Raw genomic sequence first — 22,145 nt, forward strand, 5'->3', positions numbered from 1 at the left:
CAATCTCAGCAGATCCTTTGGTTTTACTGATTCTTTTCCCCTGCTTGGTCTCCCACTTTCGCTCTGTGTTTCTGCTGTCGCTCCTCCAGGTGATAAAGGACTCCATGAGGAACAAGGCTGATTTAACTGATATGAGCAGGATGTGGGTAAGGACAAGGAGATTATTATATTGATGTAGTGACACAACAGGAATGCGTCATCTGAGGAATAACCAATGGTAACTCTGTATTTTGATAAAATAGTTGAATTACTGAAACACGAAACATTTGATCAAGTGGGCTCTTTTAATACTACCTGTGCTGGTCAGTGATTTTCATCCCATCCGGAGTGCCTTTGTCTATCTTTTTTTTATTTACCAGCTACCCCACTAATAATTACAGCTACAATTACCTTTTGTTTTTCAGCTAACCTGTCCTCCTATAATATAGATCCTGTCCAGAAAGACACTTTTTTTGCATTTTAAGAGTGGATCTTGTATTTCGTTTATAAGCTTTAGGGTGCAGCCTCCAGCTGTCCTCATTGCTGTGGCCATCACAGCAGATTACATGAATGTTTGTAGTTTCGCCTGCTGCTGTCAGAGTAGAGTGGCAGACATAGCGACCTGTGACGGACAAAGCCATGTAAAGCATGCCAAATGGGAGTGTCAGAGCTTACAACACATCGCCTGCCAAGGCTCATGTTGTGGCTAACTGACAGTAACAGTATGTCCGCCATGGGAATCCTTGCTCTCACCTGTTGAGGTTTTTCAAGGTGCCAGAACTGAAAATTTAACATTACTGGAGAAATGCTGGCTGTATAGATGAAAAGTCTTATTGGTGATAATGTTAGCATTGATTCAAGTGAGCACAAGTCTCTTGACAGCAGTGATGCACAGGTTTATTGTGTAAACCTGTATAGACTGCACTCCATTAAACCAAGAAAATCCGAACACTCATGCCATAGTTATGTCATTAGCAACCCTGATTTGGGTGGAGGCCTACGTATTCCTTGTTGTACTCCCTTTAAGTTGTTGGGTTTTTTTTATTACTCATTTTTTTGCTGATGTCACCGGGTAGGAGGATACAGGAAGTTTGGTCCCTGTTACCGAGGTTGTGGCCGCTCTTCCCTGTTGTGTCATTACCACCCACACTCCCACCCCGGAGGAAAAAGGAAGTGAGAAGCAATTGGCCAAATAGTCGGGGCTATTCAACTTTGTCCACCCTCTCAGAACAGGGGCATTTTCACACAGACTGAAGTGAACTGTACCTGCTCTGTGAGCTGTGCTGTAAGAAGAGAAAGTATCTTGGTTGCTGTGGTGTAGTTTAGCCCTGCAGTATGAAAATGTTTATTGTATGCTGCTTTCAGCCCAAGTGCCACAACCAATGTCCTCAAAATAGTGAATGATTTGTTTCCCCTGTGGTCTTTAACCAGAAAACCTGCAAGTCTTCCAAGAGGAGGAGAGTGAATTTTCTACCTTTGATCATGTCTCTCTCTGCTCCTTTTTCGTAATGTCTCTCTGTTCCACCTCTTCTCTCTTCCCCAGGGTCACCTGAGTGAAGGCTATGGGAAGCTGTGCAGCATCTACCTCAAACTGCTCATCACCAAAATGGAGTTTCACATCAAAGTGAGTTGGCATGGCCTATAAAACCCAGTGCCAGTCTCCCTCATCACTCATTATCTTTGTCTTAGATTCTCATTTTAGTGCCAGCCTGTCTCTGCGGGGACATAGAAAGTTCTGGCTTTTAAAGTAATGGCCTTGGTAGAATCTGTAATGTAGCCTTTTTTATGAGACAGCTGAGCAGGGCGGTGCAGGGACCAAACGACAGTGCTGATGCTATCACAGGAAAATGTGGTTAGTTGTTTCTGCTGAAGGCTAGAAGTTAATTCTCACTAGACGCTACCCAAGAATCAAATGTGTAATGTGACACTTTGGCATTTAACCCTTTGATCTACTTTCTTTTCACATCTCCTTTGCCAGTCTTTGCTAGATTTGTTTTGACTTATACTTATACATCACCATGCAGGTGGACCTATAAGCTTTTTGCATTATGCTAAAATAACTCCTGAGCTCATAGAGGCAGAAATAATACAGATTCTCTCGTCACACACGCAATAAAGGTCATTAATCAACGATCAGCCCCTTTAAACAGTCTCATATTAACTTTGAACCTGCAAGGAGCTAGCAAACGAAACAGAATTATTGCGGACATGCATGTTTCAGTAGAAATATTGTAGCTTATCTCATTTCAGCATTATTGCCTAAACAAAGTCAGGTTATGTGTAAAGTATTCTACATAGAGACAACTGCATTGTCTTTTAAGTCTTATTTGTCTCTGTCACTTCAGTGTCCTCATACACTAACATTCAGTGCCACAGCTTTATGTAAATCCAGCAAAACCGGCAGCCAGTCGACAGTCTGTTTTATGCAAAGCCAGGGTTTTGTTTTGGTTGGGCTCAGCTAGTGAGGGAGAATGCCCGGTAGTCTACGGGGCCAAAGTTTGCCATCAGGCAATGTCCGAACAATACATTAACCTGAGGTATTCAAAAGGTTTCATCTCAAAAACCTAACAGCTGGCAGTGACGGAAGAAGCGTTCAGATCCTTCACCTAAAGCTGCGCTGATCAATATTTTTATATTAACAATGGATCACATGACTTACTCAATGTGAGAGATTTCACTCATAGTGATTAACACAGGGATAATTATCACCCCATTCTGTGCTTCCCCTCCGCTTTATGGAGCTTTACAGCGCCTTTTCCAGCGCCGTTTTCAGCTCATCGCTTTGGTTTTTGGGGCCCCGCAGCTGAACTGTCTTGGTTCGCGCCCACTGCTCTCATGGTGCTGAGTTTGGCTGCAGCAGGCACTGCACCGCACGCTACCTGCTCGGCAACAAACGGCAGACAGACCAAGTTAGCAACTCGCTGCACAGCTGAACTATGTGATTTGAGTTTAAAGCTTCCTACTGTGGTCGTCTCTTTCAGAACCCCCGTTTCCCCGGCAACCTGCAGATGTCAAACAGACAGCTTGACGAGGCGGGAGAGAATGATGTTAACAACTTGTGAGTGTGTCTGTGCTGCAGTTTCAGATGCTGCTGTTGTTGTTGTTATTGTTGAGCAGGACCGCTGCGCAGGCCAGGCCTGCAGGATCCTCACAGTAATGAGTTTCACTGTTATTTCTCAACTGTGTGGACAGAAGTGTGAAATGAAATGAAGCTGCATGAATACTTTAATCATGATGCACCAGAGCTGACGCTCACACATGAATAAGCCAAACGAAGCTATTCAGAGTGATAATTTTAGAAACAGCCTAGAGGTGTTGTCCAGCAACAAGATCAGTTAAAAAAATTAAAAGTAGGGGTTTAATGATTTTAAAATACTTATGAGGCTTGTTCTTCACACTGTCATGAAAACAAAAGGCAGAGGCAAAATATCTAGTCAAAAATAATTCAGATAATTACAAGTATCAATTTAATGTGCAAGTAAAATGAAAACAAGACATCACTGGGTTGGACATATTGCTTTTTCAGGGGTTCTGCTTTTTTCATTCTCCCTTCTTTTCTAAACAAAGTACCTGCTTTAATACAACTGTGCCAGTGGTTTCCAACCTTTTTTGGCCAGTGAAGTCTAAAAAACAAACCAATCTTTACTCGCGACCTTTGTTCAGAGGTTCTGGTCTTGGTGTTTTAACAGTTTCCTATTTGAGAAAACACACGCCACCAGGTGTGGATCGGTGTTAGCCTTAATATCAGTCCGTCAAAATTAAATCAAGTCGCACATAGGGCCTGCTAGAGTAGACCCTTTGCGAATGTTTGCAGATTCTTCAGTTTTTAAGATCTTCAGAGGCCAGAAGAGGATATGTATCTAGTATTTCTCCAGAAAAATGCAAAAAATTTAGAAAAGGCAGAAAAAAATAGAATAATTTTTATAATTTTGTGTCACTTTAATCAACCTCTGAACACTCAGATTTATTCCAAGGTTGAGAACCACTGTGCTATACAGTAACAGGTGTGCATTTCATGCAGTATATATCTTACAGATCTGAACATGACTCAGCCAATGAGAATGCAGATCGGCATCTCTACATTGTTTTAAAGAGCATCTCAGAGTAAGACTGTTGATTTTAGAAAACGAGTTAGTGTCCAGATGTTCAGGAAGAGGAAACAGGAGATCAGTCATCTGTAACTGGAAAACAGCAAACCTGCATTAACTGAAAAATCTAATTTTGGTCCTCTTGACAATGGGCGTGTGTGTGTGATTGTGTGTCAGTGTGTGTGTGTGTGTGTGTGTGTGTGTGTGTGTGTGTGTGTGTGTGTGTGTGTGTGTGTGTGTGTTTACGAAAAGCATCTAAAAAGGGTGGTCTCTTTCTTCCCTGTAGCTTCCAGTTGACAGTAGAGATGTTCGACTACCTGGAGTGTGAGCTCAACCTCTTCCTGGGTGGTAAGTTTTCCTGGTCTGACTGTATTACTCTTTGCTACCAGCTGTGCATATCTGAGGCAGACCATGATGTAAACACTCTCAAACACAGATTCACACAAGTTCATACTTTGACAGACCGGAAGACACTGTCTGACTGATACATGTACAGAAATAGACACTGACGGGCAGACGTGGACTGACGATATCAACAGTATCATCATAGCTCCACCTCATCTGTCTGCCACAAGGCTGTTGTTGGTAATATACTGTACTGTAGCCCTGTTATTGTCTGGGTGAGTCATCCTAGGTTAATGTCTCTTAAAGTAAGGACTCGGCTAAAAATAGTCGACTGGGATGTGACCAGGAGCTCAGAAAAAATGCTGGAAAAGCCGCACGCTGCCATTCATGAATGAGCGGGAGGAAATTACATTCTGGTTTCTGTTTATCATGCCCTTCACTCTGCCTCCAGATGATGATATTATCTCTCTCTCCTCTTCCTCCTCCCCCTCCTTCTCCTCCTACTCCTCTTTCTAGAGAAATAGAAATACCTGCCAAAACCATATCTCTGCAATAGTGTTGGAGACAAAATGGGCAGCTTTTCCTCTTAGGACTTGATGGTTTCAATGTGCTTTCTATGGTCAAACATTCCACTTCATATCGAAAAAAAAAAAGTCCACCGCACGTTAGAGTCTGTGTTAACTCACATCCAAATCTCAAGGCTCTTGTCAGCTTCCTCCCCCGGTCTGGTGTATTTTAAAAGCATCACGTCATCTAAGGGTAAAAAGGCCAGGCCTGAGGTAGGTGGGTGTGTGTTTTTGTTTGTGTGTGTGTCTGTGTGTGTGTGTGTGTGTGTGTGTTTTCTAGCTGTGCAGGAAACCACGCCTCTGCAGTGCACAGAGGCTCTCAGGGTCTGGCTTTGGGGATGGTGTGAGCAGGGCAGCAGGGAAATGAAAGAGGGGTGTAATGATGGAGGCAGAGAGAGAGTCAGACAATCCTGTCAGTGTTTCAGGTTGCCACTCCCTCTCCGCTCCACTTTAAACCTATTTTCCTGCCTTTTTTTTTTATTTTTAAAGCAGGAGTCAGCTGCGGGTTGCTTTCAAATACTTTATTAGTTAATTCTAGTGGCTGAGGCAGTGAAATGAATAGAGAGCGCAGCAGCACAATCTGATTGATTCATGACAAATTCATGATCCTTGAACCTCTTGCATGACGGTCTCCCACTCATGTGTCATTGTATGAGTGTATGTTGGCTACTGCTGTGTTTGTAATGATACGTGCAGGCTCACACGAGTCTGTGTGTGTGTATTGATCTTGTGAATACATCTGGTGTGTGTGTGTGTGTGTGTCTCTCTGTCTCTCCCCTCCCAGTATTCAGCTCTCTAGACATGTCTCGGTCGGTGTCGGTGACAGCAGCGGGTCAGTGTCGTCTGGCCCCCCTCATCCAAGTCATCCTGGACTGCAGCCACCTGTATGACTACACCGTTAAGCTGCTGTTTAAGCTGCACTCCTGTGAGTTGCTCACACTCCTCTCTGTTGGTCAAACTGCTCAACTACAGGCTCAGTAAAAATACTAGTGAAGGTTGCTCAGTGTTTTTGGTCTGGACACAAATATTTCTTTAGGGATTGGAAAACCTTGTTAACTCCAGTCTTGGTGAGTTGCAGGGCTGACTCGAGGTTAAAGGGGAATGCCTATTCAATAATTCAGTTAGTCAATGGGCATCGCGCGAGGACCAGTCAAACAAACAGATTTGTTCTTAAGTGGCACCTACGGACACCTTATGGAATTTGTGGCAAGTAAACGAAAATGCTCTCGCATGAGGCCCACTGTTTATGCACTTATTTTTTAAAGCTAGAAATTTGTCATTAGTTGAGTTGTCACAGTAAAATTAACTAGCCAACAGGTGCGAATAAGAGTTTAAACCTTATTTGGGTGCTAGAACTTCAACAAAAAAAATTCTATCGGTCAAGAAAGTCAATCAAATCAGTCTTTTGGTCAGTATTCTTGTCCCAAGGTTTGCTCATCCAAATTTTCCGAGTTGGATTCACCACACTCTCAAAAAGTTGTCGTAAATCGCTCGTTTCAACCTGATGAATACTACCTGTTCATTAGGAGGAGCGTGTTCACGAGATTTCATTATTAGCATAATCTATACCCGTAAATTGCTAAATAAGGCTGCCTCCACCACTACGTTTGTGGACAAGCTTATTCATAAAAATGTCAGCAAAGAGTAAAAAGCTGAATTTCACACCACAAAGCTTAAAGTCCAGCTGTCAGAAATCAGCAGCAGAAAACATAACAAACTTAGCAGAGTCAGTAGTACAGCTGTAACTACTGATTAATTGAATTACTGATTAATCTTATTATTTTCACGATTAATCATTTAGTCTATGAAAGGTCAAAAAGTAGTTAAAACACTCATCACAACTTCCCAGAGCGCAAAAATGTTGTCCTTAAACTGCTTGTTTTATCCGACCAACAATCCAAAAGCAAAGAAATGGTGGTTAATTTTTTATTTTGTTACAGGTGTAGTCAGTAGGTGTATAATGGGACCTGAAACAGTTACTATAGAAAATATTAGTACAGCTGTCAATGAAATAAGTGTTTAAGTTACGTGTTAAGGGTTTTCCCCCATTTTGGAGAAAGGCTTACTATCTTTACAGGACTCATATGACAGGTCTGGACCACTCGGGAATTTCCTTCGTACCTAAGAAAAAATTCTAAGTACGAGAAAATTGGTGAATGCCACAAATTCTCTTAAATCCCTTGTATGTGCCTCATAAGAATGAATCTCTTCGTGGTTGAGCTTCTAGCTTTACCTTTAGCTCTTAATCCCATCCTGCGGTTCAGAAATACAGATGTGTGTGAATACTTAAAATGGGTGACACTTTTCTTCAAAGACTCAAGGATGACACGCTCTTCTCGTTGTTAAAGAATTTCTCAGAGCCTTTGGGCACATGAAACCTTTCAAAGACCCATTGGATAAAGTAGACTTTTCAGAAATTTGAAGGCTTTCACTTGCTAGCTTTGATATATTCATACACAAATCCCATAATGTATATGAACAGTTTGCATGTCTGAGCACTGAGGTCTTTGTGTTTTGTGTGCACTTGCAGGCCTTCCAGCAGACACTCTCCAGGGCCACAGAGATCGCTTCCAGGAACAGTTTAAAAAGTATGAAGTTCACTTGCAGTCACAACTTCACAGCTTCACTCTCTGAGTGACTGAGTGTGACCCAGAGGACTGAGCTCTTAGTCCGTGTTCAATTAATTTTTTAGAGTCAAACTCTTCTGCTCTTCCTTCCCTACTTACTCTGATTCTGTCACTATTCCTCTTTTTCTTCCGTCTGTCCGTCCATATCCTTCTTTCTCTCTGTTTCAGGTTAAAGGGTCTGTTCTACCGCTCCAGTAACTTGCAGTATTTCAAGAGGCTGATTCAGATCCCACAGTTGCCTGAGGTGAGGACCGCCCTCACTAATTCTCACATTTTCCACATTTAACCACACCTAAGCCCCAAGCTGACCCATGACATGTCATTTCAGGTGTCTGTTTAACTATTTAATCAATTTCCCAACAAAAGCCTTGCCTTTTTCTTTATCAATTTTTTATTGTTAATCAAACATAATTATATAGGGTTGGGATTACAAGTTGATAAATCACAAATAAAGCAGATGAATATAATCACAAATGTTCATGCGTTAATCAGCACAAAATTGACAAGCAACAAAAAAAAGAAAAAAACAACAATATTCCTATGTCTATGACGTCAAGAAACCATCTTTATATATTGACAGAAATGAGGAGCGTTACATCTACAAGCTGTAAGTCACACGGCAGCTGTAAGGCCAGCAGGCCAGAGAAGTCTCAGTTTAACACAGAGTTCCAAGTTGGAGCTGTCATTAAGTAACAGGAATTCTAGCAAGTAAGGAATCGTTTTGGGGGAATGTGCTTGAGAGCATCTCTGAAACCCTCTTCCAGAACTCTGCAACCCTTGGGCACTCCCCCACCATATGAACAAATGTGTCCAGCGCAGTTTGAGTGCATAGGTTGCAGTTTGGTGATGGTAAAGCTTTAATTTTGCGCAATGTGAAGGGAGTGAAGTATGTTCTGTGTAACGAAATTAAGATGAATAGTTTGAGGATTAGGGGTTCCTGGAAAGTAGTCGCATGTCCTGCCAGTTTAGTTTCCAATTTGGAGCTTCCAAGTTGAAGCTATTTGAGGAGAGGTCCACCTTCCACAGTGTGTTAATAGATAGGGGCTTACAGGAGGCCTTATGCAGGGTGAAATATATTGTCAAGACCAGTCTGCTGGGGCTGCTCAGAGCTGTACGAATTGGATGTGTGGAGAGAGGTATGTTCCAAGGCAGACCATAAGTGCACATCGCTGTGCGGAGTTGGAGATAGAAAAAAGAAAGATTTGCCAGGTAGATTGAAATGAATCTGGATGTTTGAAATGCTCGGAGGCCCACGTGACCATAAATGTAGCTCAATGTCATCCTCATGGGACAACAGCGGAACCTGCAGTGGGTTTAAAAAGCTGGAGCAGGATTGGGTGTCATGACTTATCTCTGGTGTATATTGAGATGAGTAGAATGCAGCAAAGTTATCACTGATTTCTGTTGAGTCTGTACACAATTTACCGGTGATGGATTTCATTGAGGTTATATTTGCTAACCTGTCACTGGTCTTCCGTTTCAGTGCAAGCAAGTGGCTTGGTCTTGTGCTATTTAGATAATGGTCTTTGCCTTGCTCTATGCATGAGGATGTCTGCTCTATGTGTGAGTTAATGATTTGCTGAGTAACTCCCTCGTAAGCGCTAGTTCGACTATAACATTCAAGGCCATAGTATTTTCTACCTCAGAGATGTCTTTTTCTAATTTCTGAATATGCTGCAATCTGGATTTGTTTACCCTGGAAGCAAACCCAATTTTTTTTTTTATCCCTGATGCATCCCTTGAATGCCTCCCATAGAATACCGGGATCATTCACTGATGGTTTTAATTGTTTTTTTAATTTCTTTTAGGAAGGTTTCATTCTGCAGTAGTTCGGAGTTGAAACGCCAAAGGGCTAAACGATTTAGAGTAAATAGAAAGGTTATTTTACCTGTCCCAGCTCTGATCTGAGAGAGACATAGGGACGAATTCAAGATCTGAAATCTTATCATACAGCTGTAGAGACAAAAATGTAGTCAAAACGAGAAAAGATTGATGTCTTGAAGAGAAACAAGTAAATTCTCTCATTGAGATGTATGTGCTCCTACAAGCAACAGAACAATCTATAGCCATTTCCTCAATGCACTAGATGCCAGACGTTCTCTTTACTCAGTGATCCTAGTTCTGTCCGGAGAGTGTAGCCAGACTGCATTAAAGTCACCCCTATTATTAGAGCAAATATGGACAATTCAAGTGTTGCATTAGTTAAGTAGTTATAAAATTCAGCATCAAATACTGTACATTTGGTGTATATACAAAGAGAAATTATATATTTGTCCCATTTATAACTTTTTTTTACGTAAGCAACTCTCCCTTCAGTACCTCACCCAGATCCCAGATCCGTATATTGAAAGATACATTTGGCAAGGACTACTGCACCTCTATTCTTTTTATACCTATAAGGCATAAAGCAGCATGCTCTTATGCGCACTTGGAAAGACTCGTGCACAGGTAGGGCTGGTAAAGAGCCTAACAGGGCTGGTAAAATCTTTATGGATTTTTTTGATGGTCCACTGGCCCACCAATGTGACAGCGCACCAGGATTTTTCCAGGTAGGCCCGATGGCCAGTCCGACACTGCTTGAAAAAGCAGATGAAAGTTGCAGTGTCCTGATGCCATGAGCCCACATTAGCTCCGGTGGATTTTCAGCAAGACGCGGGAACCACTTGGGGTTGTTGGTCGTCAGGTATGCCAATGCGTTCCCCCTCTCCTCTCCCTCTTTTAGGTAGATGAGTCGTAGTTTGTCTCGTCTGCTTCTGTCCTCATGAGACACCAATCTGTTTTCAAGCTGGTTCAGTATTTTTGCTGTGTTGCGATGTGATGTCTTCGGCGTTCTTGGTCCATACCAGCATAGTTGAGGTGACTCAGCGCTGTTATCTTCAGCATATGATATCGTGAGCATGTTTGGATAAAGTCTCTTGCATGGTTCCCAGTTGAAGAACTTTTTCAAGGTAGATTCCACATGGGCCACTGTCAGCTGGCATGGGTTAGTCTAAGCGTCACCCATGTGTAGTTTCTCTATGCTTTTGAAATTGCATGACTGCGTTGACATTTTAATATGCAAGGCAGGCAGAAGCTGTTGTTGTTTTTTTTTTATTTATTTATTTATTTTTTCAAGTTTGATACAGTTTAAAGCGGTCTTATCAAAAGGTTTTGCTGCAACATAGATAGGGAAGATTGAGCAGAGGGAGTTATACTCTGCTATCTTCATCACACACAAAGCTTTTTCTTTTGATAGTTTTACTTTGTACACTAGCTGTATATAGTCATTAAAAACAATTCTTGAATCGAGCTGAGATGTCCTTCAGACTCTCTCATCATTCACATCTTACAGTATCTTATTATATGTCTTTCTTTTCATACCAACGTCTCAGCTTTTACCAAACCTCCTTCATTTTACTGGCGTAATATGGTAGTATATGTGTTTACACTTCTACATATGATATAAATGGAAATGAGAAAAGAGGCATGTAAGCTTTCTTCCCAATACTTACTTTGGGCTCACACTCTGTCCCAAATTGCTCACATCTATATGAATGTGTAACTCATATCCATTGCTATCATTGCGTGATTGAGCAATGACAGAGACATGTATTGTACATCACTGAGTTGCATGGAACCCACCCTTTATTTTCATCTTATTTTAGTGCCTTGTATGCGCCCCTTGAGTCTACACAAATAGCAGTAAACTTTACTTTTTACTTTTTTCATTGTTGCATCTTGTCATACCGTACGCACTAAATCTCGCTCTGATATGTTGCTATGGACACTAACATCCGGACACAAGGCACATGATTAACTTTCACGAAGATGCAGGTGAAATGATTTGAGTGTTGTATTCAGTGTTGAATGTATGCCCCAGATATTGATGTAAGTTAGATCGGAATAGGAAAAATGCATGGAGCTTTTTATTCATACTGATCACAAGACATTTTAAAAAAGAAATTTTAGCAAAATTCTAGCTGCGTCGGCACATCTCTAAATGCTGCAAAAGCCTTGTACACATTAACAGTAAAACATTTAAAAATAATATACTGGTTAAACTTTTGTTTTCTGATCCTTGCAGAACCCTCCTAACTTCCTCCGTGCGTCAGCTCTGTCGGAGCACATCAGCCCCGTGGTCGTGATCCCAGCCGAGTCCTCATCCCCCGAGTCAGAGCACATGGTGGAGACGGACGACCTGGTGGACACAGACATCCCCTCACTGCCGGTAACTAAAGAAGACAAGTGTCCCTGAATGGTACCTTCTTAAATGCAATCCACCTGTTTTGTAGCTGGCTGGCTCCTTGGCTCAGAATGTGTGTTGCTGTAATCAGCAATCAAAAATTTAAGAACGGGTGCTTTGTTTGTGGGAGTTTTCAGGAGAGAATAGATGCAAAGAGGGAGACTGGAGGAGATAAAACAGGAAAATAACCTGCTTTACTAATAGACTTCTTTTTAGCTATAACTTCAGACTAGTCCTGTTTATATTCAGCTTATTACAGGATTTCAAAATCAGAGGAGCTATGGTGGATCGTATAAGGTAATGATTATGTTTCTTTATTACCACATAATTATAGTCATTACAAAACACAAATTAACTCAAAATATAAGCCCAGGCTAAAGCTCAACCAACAATAAAATGGTACCGAGTTTTATATACATATTTCATCTGGTTTATCTATATTTTCCTTTAAACATTCTTATGTTAAACTCCCAGGCTGCTTTGGAGACCAAGTTCGATGACCTCTTCGGCACCTCAGCTGCTATAGACCCATTCAACTTCAACAGTCAGAATGGCATGCGCAAGGACGACAAGTAAGGCTCATCACAAGATCAAATTAATATTTTCATATATGTTTTATATGAAGATTATAGCTACCGTGATGATTTGAAAATCACCAAAGCAAAGCGAAATAAATCATGTTATATTTGCACCCAAAAATGTAAACACCTGATTCATCGTCAGACTACGCTCACTCAGTGCACTGATAACAAGTGCATGCCTCTTTACCATGCTAATCATTTTCAGCAAAAACAAATGAGCCTCCCTGTGCTTGACCTCTTGAACTGAATTGCACCAAACATCCCCTTAATACACTCTTCACAATACTACTGTGTGGCTGCAGATACAGGACTTTAAAATGGAGAAAGGCCCACTTTGTCTGGACACACACACACACACACACACACACACACACACACACACACACACATATATATATATATATATATATATATATATATATATATATATATATATATATATATATATATATATATATAAAAATAGTATCTATCTTGAATTTAAAATTTACAGCACTGATTGATAATATTTATGTTGCATATGTGAGGACAGCACAACACATAGCTGTAAAATCTAATGCATAGGTAGTAAAGAACATGGGCCAAAATCAAACAGGAATTCAGGTGTGACATTTGGAAGTCACCATTGACAATGCAGTTTACTTTTAGCTGTCTATTTATTTATTTGATCAGTGAGAGATATTTTGTCTGTATCCATCAGAGACCGTCTAATTGAACAGTTAACGAGGGAGATCCAGGCCCTCAAAGAAGAGCTCGAGTCTTTCAGACTGGAGGTAAAGAATCGAAGAACCCTATTTCCTTTATACTTGATGTTGCATCTTTTTAAACCTCAAATAGAGTTTAACAAAAATATCAAAAAATCACAAGAACACACACAACAGAGACATTTCTCTATTCAGAGCCCGCAGAAGTCAATCACCTTTTCTCCATCTTTATCTCTGCCTCTCTTTTCTTGCTCCTCTTCTTCCTCTCTTTGTGTCCGTCACCAGAGCGGTCGGTTGTGTCAAGTGCTGAGGGGACGTGTCAGTGAGCTGGAGGCAGAGCTCGCCGAGCAGAGCCACCTGAGGCTGCAGGCTGTGGGAGAGAGCGAGTTCCTGAAGGCCGAGCTGGACGACCTGAGGAGGGTCAGAGAGGACACAGAAAAGGAGCAGCGGAGCCTGACGGAGATAGAGAGTAAGTAGTTTACAATTGTTGAAGCTTTCTTGCCTTCACTTTGTCAAAATCCAACTATAAATAAGCTATAACAAACTCTAAAATCAGTCAACAATTGCGATCTGATAGAGAAGTGTGTTCCATAATAGATGCTTATACGGAACAGGGACACTATCTGAATATCTGTGGACACACCAGCAGATATTTGCTGTGGCAAACATGGTAGCTGCTCTTGCTGTCGTGGGCAAAACCCAGTTTGGAAAGGTAACGGTGTTTCAAGATGTGCTTGAACACACTTAAAAGGACAGGTTACCCCCTCTTGAAATTCAAATAACTTAATTGCATAGTTATATAGAAAATCTCTGATCAAAATAACAGGAAGTTGGGGATTTAAAAACTCTTAAACACTTAAACCAGGGCTTTATTGTAGCAATGAATCACCTGCAGTTTCCTCACATACTGAAGTCTTTTACTGTGTCACTGATGGTGTTTGTCTCTCCCTGCCTTCATGTGTCTTACCAGGAAAAGCTCAGGCCAATGAACAACGCTACACCAAACTTAAGGAGAAGTACTCAGAGTTGGTTCAGAGCCATGCAGACTTGCTGAGGAAGGTGAGAAAGACACCTCTTACTTCTTCATGTTCATAAAACCTCTCTCTCCATCTTTACAACTGACTATAAAAACCTGGAGCCTCCAAGTTAAATTTAGTGCTATCGTCTTTGTGTCCTTTTTATATGCCCCAAGCTGAGGACCCAGCTTCAGTCCTAATTGTTTTGGTGTGTTTCTCTGCCTGTCTGTGTCTGTGTCCCTTGTACTTTGTGTGTGCGTGTGCGCGTTTGTGTGTGTGTGTGTGTGTGTGTGTGTGTGTGTGTGTGTGTGTGTGTGTGTGTGTGTGTGTGTGTGTGTGTGTGTAGAACGCAGAGGTGACCCGGCAGATGACGGTGGCTCGGGCAGCACAGGATGAAGTGGATGCAGTGAGGAAAGAGATGCAAGACAAGGTGAAGACTGCCCAGGACGCTGCAGACAGACAGGTGAGGGTGAGATAAATGTGGGGTCCAACAGTGCTGTGGCGGCAGACTCAATCGTTACTACTGTAGGGTGCATGTAATTGGAGCTTTGATGGTGGGGAAAATAATCTGGTAAAGACTGGATTTGTGGGGCCCACAGTGCAAACTTGCTTTGAGAAAAGTGTATTTTTTTTTTTTTTCTTTGATTTGGCTTTTTGGACCTGTACAAATCTGGGGGAAAGATTTCTTGTTACTGGGGTTTGAAGATGTTACTAATGTTTAGAAACGGAGCTGATGTGATCTGTCTAAAGTGAGATTTTGGCATTGCTTGCTCAGGAGAGGGAACAACTGGAGCAGCTTCAGGAGCTCCAGAGAGAGCTGGTGTCCAGCCGTGCGGAGCTGGACTCCCTGAAGACTACCATGGCCTCGTCACAACAGGTCACTCTCCTCTCAGTTTTAACCACATTTCTTACACAAGAGTAGCTAACGAGACCCCAGAGTTGTTGCTGTGAATAGCTACTGAACTAATTCCTAATGCTCTCAATTCTCTGTCCCACTAAAAAGAAAAGATTAATGATATGAAATTTTTCACCATGACTAACAGACCTGGGTAATCCTGATTGATTACAGTCTGGATAAAATCTAATAATGGGCTGCGGGCGCTGGTCTAGTCATCAATTATTTGATGATCCCACTGTTGTAGCATTAGTTACCACGAGAATCGGCTGTACCTGGGATCTGTTTTCAGAATCATTTCCAGTTCTGAAATCGGACCTCTCTTACATTGAATTAACGATGAAAGTTAGACACATGTCATTCTGTATGTTGAATCAGACTTTTCAAGAACACATTTTGAAGACTAAATCCTGACTTTAGGTGGTAACAACAGATCCCGGATCCTGGCTGTGATGGTGGAAGCTGACTGCTCCTGTGCTTCTATCAATGAGTGCATGCTCCAAAGTGAAATGTTCCATCATAATCAAATAACATTGTCCGTTTTATGTCTCACCCGCCTTCTTAAAAACACTCACAAAACAGTTTTTGTGCTTTTTTTTTTTCTCTCTTCGAAATCCCTGTCTGTCATGCACACTGTCACGCCCTCCATTTCAGTTTTTGTCTTCCCTATTAGTCACTGACTGTTCTTCCGCAGCAACCATTTCAGAGGCTCAAACACATCAAGTTTCTGACAGAATTGATATGCTAATACATTGCTTTTGACAAAAGTGATTGAATGAATTGGTTTTCAGAGTGGGGACATTGTTTGAACCGTAGCAAAACTCGTTTTCCCCTGAATCCTCTCGGCTTGTGTTTGTCATCTCTGCACAGCTGAGCCAAGTGGAACTTACAGATGTCTAGTGGATGTGTATAACAGCTGACTGAAGGCATTTATTTAAAGGAAGAGACCATAATGAAAACACAGAAGCTGTAAAAACTTGTCCACATAACTGCTTGTATAGAGCAATATCTGTAAGGGGATAATTGAAGTTTAAATAGCCATTATTTTTACACTATTGTAAATTAATGGCTTTTATGTATACAATTGTATATGTGGCTCCCTTCATTCATGCACCCCTGCACCTCTCATCTGTCTCTCCACCTTCCGCTCCTGTTGTCCTATTTTTGTAGCTACTACTTATAAACTCTGTCACTCTTTATGTCCTCCTCCAGCTCTCTAGTCTCAATAGTCCTTTTCACATACAGCAGCCCAAGTTTTTATCGCTCTTGTCTCATGCCTCACTAGCTCCTGTCATAAGATTTACCTTCTTGACTATTCTGTTTCTTGTTCATCTCTCAACACCTCTCCTTCTCTGTCGGACCTGCTGGCACCCAGGCTGTAAGTCTCTCGCCTGTCTTCCTTGCATACATCTCGTTGTTTAACTCTACTTGCAAAGTGGTGATAGTAAATAGTCCTGATATTTCATTTCGCAAACCTCCAGTGCACAGGATATGATGTTGCAATCATTCATTATCATTGCATTGCAGCCAAGTTGCACAACCACAACTTCAGAGAATTCCTTTGATTGTAAACTTGACCTTAACCCAAACCTCTCTGGAGACTCCACTTCTCCACAAACGTAAATGGAGACAATATTGTTACAATCAGTGGCTGAAGATGAAGGGTTTTTTTTATTGTGTGGTCAGAGCACTCGCATCATACCGCATCCTTACCTGTCCTGGCAGCTACGCATTATTCTAACCATGTCTTCCTATCTGTTCATTGTGGCTCGAAGTCATTCAAACTTTGTCTCTTTCCTCATCTTCATGTCTTTATCCCCACAACTTTTGTTTCCTCCGTGCAGTCGAGCGAGGTGCTCGGCACTCAGCTGGCCGCCCTGGAGTCTGAGAAGGTCCAGCTGAAGCAGTCCTTGTCGAAGGTGGAGGCGGAGCTGGTGGTCCAGGGAGAGGAGCTCGAGCGAGTCCAAAGCTCACTGGCGACTGAGAGGGAGAGCGGGGTGAAGACAGCGGAAGCCCTGCAGAATCAGCTCAATGAGAAGGTAAAGAATTGTCATTCTCTTAATTAACTCTCTTAATTAGCTTTAGTGAATCAAGCAGATGTTTCAGCACCAAGTCATAGAACCACTGAGAGTCGGTGTTTCCAATGTGTAGCTTAAATTTTATTTACATTTAGACCCTCTGGCATGTCTAATAAGGGTTGGTGTTATATGTTCAGCCTCGCTTCTGTGTGTTTGCATCCACAGGAGAGCAGGGAGCAGGTGTTGGAGAGCCAGCTGGTAGCAGCTCGCTGGTCCAGTCTGCAGGGAGCTGTGGAAGAGGCCGAGAGGATCATCCAGGACTCGCTGGTTCAGATAGACGACCCGGCACACATCAGCTGCACCAGCTCCGCAGGTCAGAAACCAATGCTTTAATTCTATAACAACACAGAACAACGCTGCTGTTACTCAGCAAAGGAACTCATTAGCACTGTGTGTAGTAATCCTTGTGTGCATGCTCTTGTGTTTATGTCTGAGCTCCTGTCTTACTGCCTTATCTCTGCAGACTACCTAGCATCCAGATGTCAGGCCTCTTTAGACTGTATGGACCGGCTCCATTCTGCCAGAGAGGCCTTCCTAGCTGACAACACAGGTGAGCGGACTTAGTTTCGCTTTGTAGGGGATGTATTATAGGTAATGAGCTTATACATGCACTACTTTATGTTATAAGTTATTGCATGATTAGCTGTTTTAACTAATCTTGTGGGGCCTTTGATCCATTCCTTGGCTATTCTGCTGTAAAACCACAGACCTTGAAATTATCATTTCTAAAGGCCCTGCACACTCACACGGGTGTTTTCAGTTTTTTTGGCTGATCAGATCTCTGCTCAAGTCAAAGGTGGAATATCGCCAAACTCTAATGTGCACTAATATAAATGATAATTATATAAGTTGTCCTGCTCTGGCAGGTGCAACATAAGTGGAACTCCCTGTGAGGATGTCCAGTAGGTGTGTAGGGGCTTTAAAACAAGAATATTAAAAACATGGTGGAAAAAAGTTGATACGATGAGGTAGCTCTGTATTTTTTACTGTATTCAGCCTCCTTCAGCAGTTGTTGTAGGGATTCTATCAGCTGCAGGGCCTTTTCTTTTTTTTTTTTTTTTTTTTTTATATATATATATATAAAAAATAAAATAAAATATGAGTTAAACACCTGAGTGCATTACAGGACCTAGGCCCATCATTGCACATGGAATAGTAAAAACATGATGACAAGTTATAGAGAACATACATGTAAGGTGACCAGTGTTTTATATGTGCATGTGCATGTTTTTTATGTTGACCGAAGTGTTTGTGAGTGCTCACTGTTTCTTTGTCTAGGTGTGTCAGAGCTGCTACGAGTGGTGACCCAGTGTGGCCACCTGCTGGGAGACACCATCGTTCAGGGTAGTGCCACCTCCCACATGGTGCCTGTTGAGCAAGCTGATGGTAAATTTGTGTGTGTGTGTGTGTGTGTGTGTGTGTGTGTGTGTGTGCGCGCGTATGATATAGAGAGAGCTGGAGATGAATAGACTCCAGTTCCCTCCTGTTATTAATCTGTGGGCAAGTCAGTCAGCCCAGACGTGCATGTTCTGACAGGTCTGTGGGTAGTCCATGTGTCTCGATGTTACACATCTGTACACTAAGTTTTGGCAATGTGAGATGAAACTATTGCCTCTATAATTTACTGGGATATACATTAATTGCAGCATTAGAAAATAATCTTAGTCTGTATATCTGAATGTGCTGCTGCAGCATTTGCACTTCGATAAGAAATAGCTCTTTAAATAAACATGTCTTCCATGCAGAACTTCAGCCAAAACTTGCATCGATAAAACATAATTGCTGACTTCATACAGGAGAAATGTTTGCTGAATTTGCTCTCGTGGGCGATGTTAGCAGGGTGAGTCTAAATGTGCCGAAAAGTAATGGCGCTCTGGCCAGCGGTCTTCTTACTGCAACAAAAACCGAACGCAGAGAATTGAAACTGGGCCGGACTGACGCCGAGTCCGTAGCCGTAGCTCTGGCAATGGATGGAGAGTGCTTTGCATTGACCTGTCATTACTTTAGAAAAACATTTGAGTAGAGCAATTAAGAGCCTGTGTACAGTGTGATGCAAATCAGCTGGCTGTCCTGCGTCTAAAAACACAGGCCGACAGCTGCTGTAGAGGTAGTTTTAGTTTCCCTCTTCCTCCTGTCAGAGGGGCTGTTTGAGCTGTTAGTTGACACTTGGCCTCGGGGGACGTCAGGATAATTAACGCTACAGCAGCAGCCACTAGTGGCGCTGCGGCACATCAGTTTACAGAGGAGACAATATCGTATTTTAATAGAAAATGGAGTGTAAATAGTATCACAGAATGGAATGCAATAACTTGAACACTTTAAAGTATGGGTTGTTTTTTTTTTTTTCAGTGTATGTTTGTATAATTTAATGACAGTGATTTGGATGATAACATGTGCATCGTCCCTGTCCTTGTCTCTGTCCCTGTCAGCCCTGTCAGAAAGTGTGAAGGCGTGCGGGGCTGAGGCTCTGGCTCTGCTAGGACAGATGAAGCAGCAGGACAGCATGGCTGCAGCTGACAACGGCAAACTGAAGGCAGTTCTGGAGGCCATCCTGGCCACCGCAGAGGTTTGTACTCCCCTCAAATTTGACTCTGGTCCTGAGACACAAAATGGGTCACCCTGTTGCCGGAGTTGCTTGTATGATGGGGTATTATTTCCAAACTCTAGACTTCAGTAAAAGGTGATTCTTCTATAATATTTGACTCAAGTCTCTCTTGTTCTTTAACTGTTTCAGAATCTGCGTCCTCGGGGTTTAGAGCTACAGCAGGGGGAGCTGGGAGATCTTGTGGAGCAGGAAATGGCTGCCACTTCTGCTGCTGTGGAGTCAGCTGCTGCCAGGATAGAGGTGCTTAAGTGTGTGTGTGTGTGTGCGTATCTGTGTGTGTGTGTGTGTGTGTGTGTGTGTGTGTGTGTGTGTGTGTGTGTGTGTGTGTGTGTGTTTGACCGTGTCTTTCTTTGCGTGCTGTGTGAAAACATTGCCCCCTGTTTCACTGTTATTAACTTCAAAGTGTTTTGTTTTGTTTTTTTCTCCTTTTGCCTCTCTGTGTATCCCAACAGGAAATGCTCAACAAGTCTCGAGCAGTTGATACAGGGATCAAGATGGAGGTCAATGAGAGGTAAAAAACAGATTAGGGCAGGGTTTGAGAGCTGCAGAGAAAACGTTTTCTTCTGTAGCTTCACTTACAGTTAAACCTAAATTCAAAAACATAATCCACTGTCTTCCAGGTGGAAAAAGTTAAAACCTCAAATTAACTGAGTGCTTGAAGAATCTTGCATCTAAATGATTTTAAAGAGAGTGCAAGGAGATTTGAACTAGATCTACCAAAAACATCACCCTCATTGCACTTACCTAAAAGAATATCACAGTTACCTGAAATAGAAATACAACTGACCCACAAACTTTGTCTCGGTTTCTCTTCTCTCCATAGCAGTAATGTTATACTAAGATTGAAGAAGAAACAGTAACTTGGGAAAACTGGAACTATCTGTAGCTAAAACCCACAACAGCAACAACCATCTGTGCGGTGAAAGAGAAATGAAAGTGGCCGGAAAAAAAAAAACGAAGACTGAGAGAATGGTTCATCAGTTATGAACAACTAAGTACAGCGAGCCAAGCCTTTGACTATTGGTTTGTGAAAGAACCAGGTCACATAATGTAATAGATGTAAACAAAGGCAAGGAAGTGGATGAGGAAATAGAGATGCTGTTCAGCAGTCACATGACATTTCAGAGCAGTTGCAGAAGGTCACACGCTGAGGGCTGATGTGCGAAGAATTTCATCAGTTCAGCCACAAAGCCTGTGCAGACTGTGAAGTCTGAAGCCGCTGTGCCACCTAATGTTGGTCTGCGAGCCTGAAATGAGTTTATTTTTTCACTGGCGCAGCCCCACAAACTGTTATCAAGTTATATGAGTCTTACAGCGAATGGGTATATTAACATTGGCCTGCTAACAGCTCCAGTAAGTTCAGAAATCTCTTGATCTCGGCTCCAAATTTTACAGTCAGAGTGATTTGTTGCATGCACATAAATCTTCATCTAAACCCTGAACTGTTTTAGGGTTTGAATTTCCACTCAGTGCTGCTGCTTTTACCTCATACCAATGTGAGCGTGCATGTCCTCAAGTAAGGAGGCTTGTATCCTTTCATTTTTAAACTCCAAAGACAAAGAGAAAATTGTGTGTTCTTAATCAAGGCTGTGTAATAATTCTCTTTGTGTATGTAAAGCCAATTAAACTGCACTCCCTTTTCCCATCTCTCCCACTGACTTAATTATTAATGTAAAAATAGTTGCTTTCTCAATAACTGCTGCACCAATGATGTGAGACATAATTATGAATAGGAACAAACAGCTACTGCAGCTGCAAACACCACTGTGAGAGTTTTTTAGGTCAGTGGTGCAAGGGCCATGCAATCACTAGACGATGGGGAAACTATTTCCTAATAGTGAGGAAGCTGATTTCTTTTTGTTTTGAGCTCCATCTTGAACCAAAATGAAGCAGCTGCATGTCTGGTGTGATGATTTTTTTTTTTTTTTAGGCCACGCACTCCATAAGCTGAGCAGACAGGAAAGGGACTAGCTGCATCCAAGATATTTGCAGGCACAACACTGAACAGACTCTGTGATGTTTTGCTTCCTGTCAAACAAAGAGATCAGCGTTAGCAGCAGCTACTGGAAGAGAGTTACAGTGTGTCAGCGTATGTGTCCTCTGCTCTGTTGCCCCCTGCAGGATCTTGGCCTCTTGCACAGAGCTGATGCAGGCGATCAAGGAACTCATTCTGTCTTCCAAAGATCTGCAAAGGGACATTGTCGAGAGTGGCAGGGTGAGCTATACTACTACTGTTTCTTGTCTTTGTTTCTTCCCACAGTTAACAACACGGAAGAGATTTGCGTGATTGTGGACAGATTTCTCACCAGATTTCGGATCATTGGCATAATTTATTTAATTTCAACATGTAAAATCTGCAAACTTAACAGTCTCATATAATGAATCTTTTCATGGCTACCTCTCAAATTCACACATTCGAATTTACAGATAGAAAGCCTA

General features: G+C 42.0%; 1 protein-coding gene across 2 annotated transcripts in view; it reads left to right on the top strand.

The window, feature by feature from the left end:
* The window catches only part of hip1 (huntingtin interacting protein 1), a 48,813-nt gene that overhangs the window by 20,855 nt on the left and 5,813 nt on the right, over nucleotides 1-22,145 (top strand). For both annotated transcript variants that reach the window (XM_040130345.1, XM_040130346.1), the window contains 22 exons: nucleotides 90-146; nucleotides 1,523-1,603; nucleotides 2,961-3,037; nucleotides 4,354-4,415; nucleotides 5,763-5,903; nucleotides 7,509-7,566; nucleotides 7,774-7,849; nucleotides 11,669-11,812; nucleotides 12,302-12,399; nucleotides 13,109-13,181; nucleotides 13,398-13,581; nucleotides 14,083-14,171; nucleotides 14,475-14,591; nucleotides 14,904-15,005; nucleotides 16,868-17,062; nucleotides 17,267-17,414; nucleotides 17,565-17,651; nucleotides 18,380-18,487; nucleotides 19,531-19,667; nucleotides 19,836-19,946; nucleotides 20,159-20,217; nucleotides 21,828-21,921. In XM_040130345.1, coding sequence (XP_039986279.1) covers nucleotides 90-146; nucleotides 1,523-1,603; nucleotides 2,961-3,037; nucleotides 4,354-4,415; nucleotides 5,763-5,903; nucleotides 7,509-7,566; nucleotides 7,774-7,849; nucleotides 11,669-11,812; nucleotides 12,302-12,399; nucleotides 13,109-13,181; nucleotides 13,398-13,581; nucleotides 14,083-14,171; nucleotides 14,475-14,591; nucleotides 14,904-15,005; nucleotides 16,868-17,062; nucleotides 17,267-17,414; nucleotides 17,565-17,651; nucleotides 18,380-18,487; nucleotides 19,531-19,667; nucleotides 19,836-19,946; nucleotides 20,159-20,217; nucleotides 21,828-21,921 — 2,298 coding nt within the window. The remainder of the gene's footprint in view (nucleotides 1-89; nucleotides 147-1,522; nucleotides 1,604-2,960; nucleotides 3,038-4,353; nucleotides 4,416-5,762; nucleotides 5,904-7,508; nucleotides 7,567-7,773; nucleotides 7,850-11,668; nucleotides 11,813-12,301; nucleotides 12,400-13,108; nucleotides 13,182-13,397; nucleotides 13,582-14,082; nucleotides 14,172-14,474; nucleotides 14,592-14,903; nucleotides 15,006-16,867; nucleotides 17,063-17,266; nucleotides 17,415-17,564; nucleotides 17,652-18,379; nucleotides 18,488-19,530; nucleotides 19,668-19,835; nucleotides 19,947-20,158; nucleotides 20,218-21,827; nucleotides 21,922-22,145) is intronic.

Source organism: Xiphias gladius, chromosome 7 (genome assembly GCF_016859285.1).
Source record: "Xiphias gladius isolate SHS-SW01 ecotype Sanya breed wild chromosome 7, ASM1685928v1, whole genome shotgun sequence".
NCBI classification, from domain to species: Eukaryota; Metazoa; Chordata; class Actinopteri; order Istiophoriformes; family Xiphiidae; genus Xiphias; species Xiphias gladius.